The sequence below is a fragment of the Vitis vinifera genome, chromosome 16, assembly GCF_030704535.1.
Source record: "Vitis vinifera cultivar Pinot Noir 40024 chromosome 16, ASM3070453v1".
Lineage (NCBI taxonomy): Eukaryota > Viridiplantae > Streptophyta > Magnoliopsida > Vitales > Vitaceae > Vitis > Vitis vinifera.
Window position 1 is genome coordinate 3,685,880 of NC_081820.1, and position 11,648 is coordinate 3,697,527.

The following is an 11,648-nucleotide window of genomic DNA, read 5'->3' on the forward strand; positions in this document are numbered from 1 at the left end:
ACTACAAAATAGCGTACCTTCTCCACTGACACCATAGAGGGTACCAATTGGTTATGTATTTGGAAGTGACACCAAAGTAGATAAATGGTGACCCATTCGGAAGTGACACCATATATTTCTAGTGATGATAGGGTGTCACATTAAATACATCATCTTTGAGTTATGATGTCACATTAAATGCATCACCTTTGAGTTATGATGTCACATCATTGTAAATTATTGTGGAATATATGATTGGTTTTAGTTATAGATTTTTGTAATGCTTATGAATTAATAAGATTAACTTGTTTATATTTTGTCCATAAATATAACAATCATATTATATTTAACTCATTTTTCTGTAATGTTTATGGAATAACTCATAATACATTGATCATCTAATAATATTTGTATATCAAATGTTCACAAAAAGGTAGTACATCCAACATATCAAACCCATCAAAACTAAAAAAGAAGAGTGAATACATACCAAAACATGATTTAGAAATGTTAAAGATCCCAAGATTCATGTATACCTCCATTTCATAAACATAAAACCGGCTAACTATAAACTGACATAAAAGTCCCATATAAAAATCTAACTTTCTCAGTACCAATTAAAGTAACGTTTATGTCCTACAACGTATGACATAAGAGTTGCATTTAAAAACCCAAAATCTTGTTGCCTTCTTCTTTCTTTCTATATTACATTTCACCCTCCCAATAGTGTATACCTGCATTTCATAATTTAATGAGTTTTAGAGATTTTTATTGAAGAAAATAAACATGGATCGATGTTATCATAAATGAACAAATCTAAGAACTATTTTTTTTTCTTTTTTTCAAATAGAAACATTATTCAAAGAATAAGCAATACTATACAATACCTATGGAAAAATTCATGTAGTAGCTAAGGGACTCACCATGCATGGTGATCATGATGCATCAACATGACTCATGATTAATTGTAGCACAAAAGTAGCCCATTCTCCTCTAATTTCATTGAATTCTACTTGAGAATATGTTTTTTTTATCACCAAACTGAAATCAAATAAGAAAATAACATTAAAATGCATAACATTTGGAAGCCTAAAACTATGTACAATTCATTAAATAAGTAATACCTTTGAAGCAATAATTGTAGGATAAAAATTATCTCTTTAATGAATCTCATAACAAAGTAGTCACATTCGAACCCTCCTTCTTGTCTTGGACACTAATCGATCAATTATAAAATAAAATTAGTACTCATATACATAAATGGTGCAAATGCATAAGCTAATGTGTAAATAAAAATTTTTGGATGCCTCCTGCACTAGTTGCCAAGATGGCTCCCTCTTAGATGTTTTCTTTTCAGATATTCAAAGAGCCCTATGTAAATAAGTTCAATGGGTACATTTTTAAAATAGGTAAATGTTATATGTTTTAATATGTATAAATAATAAAAAAATGTGTTTGAGGTGAATGTATTTTTTTTATTTTTTATAAATAATACTATGAAAAATAATAGGAAGAACTTACATGTTTACGATATCCTTTAAGTCCTCACATGATTTGTGATGCATAGGGTCAAGATAGTGGACTATCATTTTCCTTGGCTCAATCACTACCAAGACCCAATGAAAGCTAAAACATTAAAAACAAAAGTAGCATCTAATTAGAAATATAAATCAATCATAAAACCTCAAATTAAAGTATAATATTTGTCACTTACTCGGGGTTGTAGGGTATGAAAACATATTTAGCATCTTGGCACTCTATTAAGCGTTTTGACAACAATTGTGCTCTTTTCTCTATTTGAGGAGTACTAAAGCCTGCTCGTGATATTGTAAAAGGATTAACAAATATAAATTGTGATTCCTTTTTGGCAATATGTAGTTGATCATGCATGTGCCTATTATTGTATCAAAACACCAAAAGAAAATTATCATTAGTCATATCCAATCTCGTTCAACATGGGCAACTCATATTTTAAAAATAAAAACAATGAAAATAAAAGGTGCACACCATAAATAGAAAGAGATGCAGTTTGATGACACCTCTAAAGATGAAATAATGTATTTACAATCCTCTCTAGATATGTATGTTTGAAATTTGACACCAAATAGTGAAATAGGGAGTTGTATTGGGTATGTCTTGTCATTACCCAGACAACCATCCACAAATTTCTGAAAATTTTTAATGATCGAATGATTTTGAGGCTTAGATTTTCGAATAATTGGTGTCTTCACTACCTTCTTCTTTCCTTTATCCAACACCTATGAAAATGGAAGGAATGTTAGTAATATATACTCCTAGATAATAAAATACCAAGTTACAATAAAATTTACTACATGTATAAAATGACATACCTGAGGATGTTCAGTTTCAAGTATGACAAGGCTTGTTGGCCAGTCAAGCTCAAAACCAATAGCATCCCCAACATTGATAATCTCAAATGGATTTGGAAATGGGAGTCTAGCATCTGGCTTGTGTGCAACATTTATTACAACCAACCTATTTGATCATTTTTCTTCTATTAGTGTACTAGTTGCAACAACATTTCCTTTTCTTTCCACTACTAATTTACATTTAATTACCTTCAATACAACAAATAATATCATTTACATAGGCTTTATATTACTTGTATTAATCTTGTATTATTAGTAAGTAAATGCATACCTTGTGTTTCAGTGGTGGTTGGGGCTCTTCCATCATTTTAAACATTGGTTTTTCTGCTACAATTGGTTGTAAAAAAAGTTGTCTCATGTTATTACTACCCATATCAGAATGGGGTGGGGGGGAGACATAACTTGTCTTGTTGCGGCATCTTCCATCTCATTTCGTACCATTTCCCATATTTCTTCTTTGATTTTTTTTCATGTCATCAGATGGTTGATGAAAACATGAGCTGGGCCTAACCAAACGGTCTTGACCTACCACACGTCCTAGATTATCAGGCTTACCCAATGCCTAACATAATATGTCGTTTGGACCAGGTGGAGGTAGTGCAGTCTCCTTAGCCTTTTCTAGTAATTCATCCTACAACAAAACATATATTAGTAATAATTTGATGAAGATGATTTACATATCAATAAAAGACAACCAATTCAAGGTAGCTAGAAAATGAATTGTTTTAATATAAAGGATAATAGAAAAATTGATGTATAACATAACTACTCATAAAAATGATAGCATTAAGCCTCTTGCCTATTAACACCTAACGATATCATCACAAACCATAGTCACATAGACATACTAACATTATAGGCTCTAAAAGGCATAAATATGCTAACTTACTATCATGTTAATCATTGACTCTGTAATCTTATTAAACTTTCCTTTCTTCTCACGTGCTTTCTTCCATAAAACACTTCTATCAACCCTACCAATACCCCCTTTTGCTTGTAGCTATAAAAATTTTGACAATAAAACTCATTAGTTCAATATGATCAAGTTAATAAATGATATTTAAAAATTGGAATCATTTTCCTATAAACAAAATATATGCTCCATTTTTTTTACCGATATTGATAACTTACTATATCTTGCTCAAAACATTCATATCCTTTTCTTCCAAGATAATGATTGTAAATGTGTTTATCTCTTCTCAATTTCTGAACCTTGTGATAGTCCTACAAAATATAGACACAAAATTAATACATGGTGAAACTATGTAAATGTAAAATTTGAAGATGTATTAAAAATAATTCTTAACATTAAAATGTTCAAAAAGTCTATCTTTAACAAACCATCTCCAATGATCCTCTTGTATGAATAGGTAGACAGGAGGTGGCTTTTTCAGCTTTTCTAGGTCATTCTTGAAAGACAATATATATTTCTTTGTCAACTTGTACTTAAAGGTTTGAAACCTGATGCCCATTAGTAGGAAACAATTCCTCTTGGATTTTTGATTCACATTAAAGCTTGTCTACAAAATAGCAACCCATGGTAGCTCATGTTAATGAATGTATACAATAATTATATATGAAAGCTATAGATAGACTTATCGTGATCAAATCCCATAACTTTTCCTTAGTCTCTTTAGCGACTTTCCTCCAACTCTCAGTAATTATTAGCACATGGGTTCTAGTTATTGTACCAAGATAACTACTTAGTTCAACTGAATTTTCCCTAATGTGACTACCAAGGCTATTGTATTCAATCTTGAGTTTTATCCCTTTACTTCGATTTTTTGCGATCTCTAGTTTCAATGTACTACCTCTATGCTTTACTTTTGGCATTTCCTCTTCTGTTGGATCCATATTTGTGTGGAAGATATCAAGTGAATGTGCAAACTAGTACTTCACCAACAAACCTGTAAAATGACTTAAAAGCAAGATTAGTATAGCCTTGCATATATTTCCTATAACTAAATTGGTCATTCACAAATATATTTTTTGAAATTTTCTTTCAAAGTTTGTCTTGTGTTTTGATTTCTTATCAATAATGAAGAATTTATCTGTGAGGATAATAAAAAAATAAATTAGTGCATAGTTTCAATTATGATTTATAGTTTTAATGAATGAGAGTTTCAAGTTATGTGAGCATAAAATCAAAACATGATAATAAAAAATAATATAAATCTAGTTCCATGGACAACAAAAAAGATAGTTAAATGAAGATTGAAGTGGTACCTTTGAATAACATATGTTTATGATGCATGAAAGAAATTTGGGATGATCAATATATATATATATATATCATGAGCAATATATAGAAGCTAAGCTAATGTGCAACTCATGAAAACTAATAAGTGAAATGCCTTATTATATCTCATGTCAAAGGTACAATATATTATTTAATTATTTTTCAATCCATATGCCCTCACAGTCTTCTCTCATGTATATTGCCTCTGATTCATCCATAGCATCAAAAGATTCAACTTCTGGCATTGAACTTATAAAGGGGTGATGTTCCATGCAATTATCGGGGAAGTGATCCAGTCCTTCCATGTTGTTGAAATTTTTTGGAGGAATTGAGAAAACTATTGGCCATTTGGGATCAAGTTGGTCTTCAACATAGAAGACTTGCTTGGCTTGTGATGCTAAAATAAATGGATCCAATTTGTGACCTATTTTGGAGAAGTTAACCAATGTGAACCCGAGTTCATAAACTTTTATACCATTCTTGTTGTCAACCCAATCACACTTGAAAATTGAAATTCTGAACATGTTGTAATCAAGATCCCATATCTCATTAATGACCCCATAAAAGCAAAGTTCACCAAAAACTGGGTTCTTATCCTTAGAATTGGCAATTTGCATAGTCCCTGCTAAAATGCTAACACCACTATTTTGGGTGATGCATGTCATATCGCATTCCTTAGTATGATAATGATACCCATTAACGATATATCCAGGATATTTGACCACCTGGTGAGTAGGGCCATGTGCTAACCACCTAAGCGTGTTGGGAATATCTTGCCCATTATGGATAGCCTCTTCAACCTGTGTGTAATCAAAACATAATTGGAAACTTGTGGTGTTTTCAACATATTAAAATAATTTCTGAAAACTAAGAGATTACCTTTCCTTCAAGCCAATATGTAAAACAACGCATATGTTCTTCTTGCAACCAAATTTGTCTCTTAGATTATTGAGGGTATTGAGACTGAAACCAATTCATATGTTCCCTATAACGTTATAGACAAGGAATGCAAACTTAGGATTTCATCATTATGTTATGAAATTATAAAAAAATAAAGGTATATTTTTCTTACTCAATGTATGGCTAGACAATAGTTGTATTCTCTAACACATAATGATGTGCTTGTAACCACGATTTATGATCAATGTTGGTAGAACGACCACCAGTTATAAGTCTACCAAATTTGTTGTCATAATTGTTACTTTTTGGAATTCCAATTGCATGAGTCCCTGATAAATATTTAGTACAAAATTCGACAGCTTCCTCTGTTAAATAGCACTCAGCAATGCATCCTTCTGCCGATTATAATTGCGAACATATCCTTTAAGAACTTTCATATACCTCTTAAATGGGTACATCCACCTAAAGTAAACTGGACCACATAGTCGCACCTCCCTTATCAAATGCACTGTTGGATGAAGCATAATATAAAAAAATGAAGGTGGAAAATACTTTTCAAGTAAGCACAACGTGACCACTAACTCATTGTGTACTTCATTCAATTTTGGCACATCAACCACTTTTGTACATAATTTATTGAAGAAGATACACAATCTTGATATAGTATATCTCACATGCTTTGGCAAAACAGAACGTAATGCCATTGGCAACAGTTGTTGCATAAGTGCATGGTAGTCATGAGATTTTAGACCAAACAACTTCAATTCCTCTAAGGAGACAAGATTTCTAAAATTTGAGCAATACCCCTCAGGGACCTTCAAATTAGACAACGTTTGACAAACTAATTTTTTCTCATTTCTGGATAGTGAATAACATGCAGGGGGAAGGTAGGTCTATTTCAAGTCAACTCTTGGGAAAAGTTCAGACCTTAAACCTATTTCAATTAGGTCAAGTCGAGCATTAAGTCCATCATTTGTTTTCCTTGAGATGTTAAACAAAGTACCAATAATACTCTCACAGACATTCTTTTCGATGTGCATAACATCCAAGTTGTGACAGACATGAAGATATTTCCAATATTCTAACTAAAAAAATATGGACTTTTTTTTTCCAACAATTTGTGTTCACATCAGATTCAAGAGATTTTATCTTCATTTTTCCCCAAGAAATAGGAATGAGATCAATTTTTTCAAGTATTTCTTCCCCACTCAAAATTTTTATAGGAATCCTAAAATCTTGTTCACCATTGAATGCCTTTTTTTGTCTTTGATAGGGATGGTTACGTGGAAGAAATCGTCGGTGACCCATATGCGAGTTTTTCCTACCATGCTTTAATCTTTTGGAACATGTTCCTTCTCAACATATTGGACATGTATAATATCCTTTCACAGTGCAACTAGCTATTCCATATGTAGGGAAATCATTGATTGTCCATAAAAGGATGACCTTTAAAGTAAAAACCTCACGCAAGTGTACATCATAAGTCTCAACTCCTTTTTCCCACAAAGTTTTAAGGTCATCCACCAATGGACTCAAGTAAACATCTATATTTTTACTAGGTTGTCGTGGTCTTGATATCAATAATGATAGCATCATAAACTTCCTTTTCATGATACCATGATAGAATTCTAAGAACGAATATTCTAAAGAGAAGATAGAGGAAAAGGTTATTTTAGAAGACTGTCAAGAAAGTCTCCTCTTCATAAAGAAGTAGACTCTCTCTATTTCCTCTATATATTTCTACAGCTTATGTATCGTTACAATCTGTTGAGCATGAGCTGTCAAGACTAATTCTTAACTAATCCTATCTTATCTTTTCTAACAAAAATTAAGTTGAATTTCAAACCAGAAAGCGAGAAGGGTAAGAGTAAGATTGACAAGTGTCCTTCTTGGTCATGTTGGATCAAGAAAATAAATAAATAAAAGTAAATTTTACTCATCTTTTCTTATTCTTATGCTAAATACACTTAATCATCTTTATCAAATTCTTTCTTTATTTTGAATTAAATAGGAAGAGATTGAAAATAACAAATGAAAAGAACATGAAATATATATGATAGAATTTTAAATTAATAGTGATTAAGAGAAAAAGTTACTGACACTATGTATGTATGAGTTTTTTTTGTTTTTTTTTTTGTTTTTGGTTTCTTTTTGTTTTTAACTTTGTAGACATATTTTAAACTCATGAAGACCCCTTGAACCCATAATAGATAATACCAACATGATTTGGAGCAGGTCATTACAAATGATATTAGAATTGATCTCCGACCTCAATGTGAAAGTTTGTTTGGCCTCACAAAGAATGTTTGTTTGTTTGTCTTCATAGTCCCTATGTGGGTCATAATCAAAATTGATCCTTGATCTCAATATGAAAGTCTATTTGGCCTCACAAGGATTGGCTATCTATTTGGCCCCGTAATCTCAATGTGAGAGTTTGTTTGGGTCTAAAAGGGATGTCTTTTTATTTTGATCCATAATCTCATGAAACACAACAAAGATGCGTTTGCATAGGAGTTGTGATTGTGATATCCCATATTGAATATATAATAAATAAATAAATAAAAGTTACCAATACTATATATGTATGAGTTTCCCTTAACCTACTAGACATGTTTCAAAGTCATAACAACCCCTTTGGACATAGGTCAAATCTCATGGGAGATGAATGCAATTAACTCTTAAAAAATATGTATATATAAAGAAAAATTTTCAAAATAGTAAAAGATATTATTCTTTGTTTTTTTTTTTAATTTAGAATGTTTAAAATTTAATTTGAGTCATTTTAGCTAATTTAATTATTACCTATTAGGATATTAGGGTAATTTACTATGTATTCTCTCATATATTGTGGACTAGCGAGAATAACAAGGGCACTTCAATAAGAATATTACAAAGGATATTGCCAGCATTAGTCATACTACACTACATAGGAGTTTCCAAAGAATATTTGCCTACCATATTATGTTATACGATGGTGTCTCAACTATAGTCTACCTAATATTAAACTTCATAATAGCCTTTAGAGGCCTTTGCAGCCAACCACTATGACATTGCTCCATCCGTACTTTGTGGCTTGAGGGCGTATGATCAATAAGGCATTTTGCTTCTTTGCTCGCTTAGTAGTTCAAATTTAATAAGAGAGTGCTTAAATACGATCCCAAGTTCACATTACTCTCTCTGTCATCTTCTTCATCAATGTACTTAAGTCAGAGTGGCTCCTTGCATGGGTGGTTTCTCTCTCTGGTTGTTGAGGCCAACTATCTGCTTTCATAGGGTAGAAGTCATACAGTGGAGTATCCTCAACTTGCCTAGTGAGAAATTCTTTCTTTTATGTCACCAAGATACCCTTGAGAAATATAACAAGAACTTTGTCTTGGGAAGACTTAGCTAGGAAACTCTGCATGAAATTGATGATCATGAAAGTTTTTCAAGACCCTGGAGCACGAACCAGAATGCCACTCCTAGGATTTTCTGCCTCTAAGTTACTTATCATAAAATTAAGACCCTCCATTTGATGGGGGTTTACTTGCATGTTGTGCCTTATCTCCAATTTTGGTGTCTACTTTCCTGGTTATCTATGATTGATTTAGAATTCAGCATTATCTTTAAAGTTGGCTTTTCAAAGTTAGAATTATGCTCTGGGGAGATTGTTGGCACTTGCTTTCCTAACTAGGAAAGTTTGCGTGGAAGATAAGAGGAGAAGTCGACTAGTACCCCCGAATAAAGCAACGAGGGAATAGGAACTGCCACAAAAGTGGGGTGAGTGGCGGATAGAGTCAAAGTGGGTGGCATTCCCCTAGAAAGGCAGGACTGTCCCTACAACTAGTTTTTATCTCGAACTCAAAAGCTTAGCAAGATGACCGACAACCTATCTCACTACCATTTGCTAGACATGGATAGCACATCCATTCCTCCAGATACCAACAGGCTGGATGCATTGCGCGAAGAATTTGAGGGACGACAATTGCAGTAGAAGAGGAGGCTAGATTCCCTTCTCGCACAAACTAAGATCCTCAAATAGGAGAACACCCTACTAAGAACTCAGCATAAGACTTAGCAGACCTATATGCAACCTTCACACCAAGCAGTGTGCGAAACAGGGAAAAGGGAAAAGGGAAAGGTTAGTTAGTTATCAGTGTAAAAAGAATGTTCTTAAGTCACAATTTAATTAGTTTGATATTAATTTATGTACCAAATTAATGAAGAAAAAGAAACTCACTCCATTTATTAGCATTAAACTTAATTTATTACAAGGGAATGAAATCAGCAAATGAAACCGAAACAATTTCCACCACTTTTCCCACCAGGCATACATATATATACGAATCATTTCACCACATCTAATTACCTCCATCAAAAAGATATATTTTCCCACAACTCTAGACATATTTACTATTCACAAACATAGATCATGGCCAGTTTCTGCAAGGTCTCTGTCATGGCATTCGTTCTCTTAGCTAGTGGGGCTTTCCTGTCATCACCAGCACTGGCATTCGAAGCCAATGAACAAGACTTTAGCCTCGCATCAGAACCTTCTTCCAGCAGTGACCAAGACATTATTCCACCAGCATTACGCCATTATTTGTTTCAATGCCTCAAGAAGCTGGGTGAAGAATGCAGGCCATTGTTCTTTGCTAAAATATTCATAGGTGAAAAAAATGAGATCCCTACTAGTTGTTGCCAAAACCTGGTGCAGATGGGAGATAAATGCCACACTGCAATTACCAATGCTGTAATCTCGAGACCCGAGTTCAGTGGCAATGCAACCTTATTTCGTACAAGATCTGACGAGACTTGGACGACCTGTAGCCAACTCGTAGAGGCTATCTCTCCAGGCCCATCTGCTTAAGATTAGATTTTCATATTTGTGTTTACATGTAATTCAATAAAAACGAGAATAATGCGTTTACATGTTGTGTCAAAGCTCCTTTGGTCTCACTGTTGGTCTCATTTTTTTTCTTCTTAATTTCAAAATTACTAACATTATTTTCGTCACATCTTTATCCCTGATTGAAATGAAATGGCGAAAAAAGCAATGATGGGTTTGCTTATTAATTGCAATGCAATTCAAGGTTTAGCCAACATCCATCCATTTTTGCCAAACATCGAAATATTTGTATGTTTCTTAATGAATAACTTGTTAGTATAATCATATCAACAGTTTCTCTCTTTTGTTTTGAAATGATTCTTATTGCATGGTTTCTGTTTCTTATGCCTTTGACATGGCAAGGCTTTGAATTTGACTATTAATGGAGCATTAGACTATTAAAAGAGTAAACAAGTTGAGGAGTCGGTTGGATTTTTAAAATGCATGGAGCATCAAAGGTAGAGATAGAACTCACCAAAAAACATTTATTTGTTTTGTTTGAGATTGAGTCCCTGTGCACTAGAATGCAGGCCCATAGCAAAGATGCAATCCCCAGCATAAGGAGTTAGAAATGCTTAGGGGTGGGGTAAGTTAAATCCCAAAAACCAACTAAATCTACCAAAACCAATTCAATCTCGGCTGATTAGTTATATTTTCAATGGCCAAATGCTTGGTTTGATATGAGAAATAAAAGAACTTATGAAGGTCGTGTTTATTTTTTGACTTAGTTCTAAATATAACTTAAGGCTACGGTCAACCATACAACGATGAATTCGTTCCCAGGCCTTGTACACACCGCCCGCCACACTATAAGAGTTGGTCATGCCCGAAGTCATTACCTTAAGTAATAAAATTTTGAAATCGGGTGATATGATATATGATATATTGAAAGTAATTTTAATTAAAAACAAACATCAATGAGTTGAAATCGGGTGGCCGTCAACTAAATTGTGAAGTTGATAAACAAATTTTGGGTTCTATCTTCTCACTTTGTAGTTGGGGATTTAATGTAAATTTAAAAGTCAGAACCGTGGAATATTGAGAAATTATTATTAATTGTTATATTTTAATGGTAAAGATTCAGCTTCAAAATATTACAATTCTAAGGGAAAGAAATGGTTAAGATTGAGCTCCACTCTATTATAGAAGAAGGGTGGCGTGCCTCTATAAATTGCAGTACTATCACCTTCCTTATAATATCATTGCATATTAATTCAAATGCAAGGATTAATTGCACCCTCTCCTCTCTCAACTCCCTAACCTCATTCCATAC

General features: G+C 33.0%; 1 protein-coding gene across 1 annotated transcript; it reads left to right on the forward strand.

Annotated features, from left to right (window-relative positions):
- The first annotated feature begins 9,919 nt into the window (after positions 1–9,919).
- On the forward strand, positions 9,920–10,357 carry LOC104882057 (uncharacterized). Its single transcript, XM_010663982.1, has one exon. The coding sequence runs from the start codon at positions 9,920–9,922 to the stop codon at positions 10,355–10,357; it is 438 nt and encodes a 145-aa protein (XP_010662284.1).
- The last annotated feature ends 1,291 nt before the right edge of the window (positions 10,358–11,648 follow it).

What these genes read in the sequence shown, in the direction of transcription:
- LOC104882057 (XM_010663982.1), top strand. Translation starts at nt 9,920, where the DNA reads ATGGCCAGTTTCTGCAAGGTCTCTGTCATGGCATTCGTTCTCTTAGCT.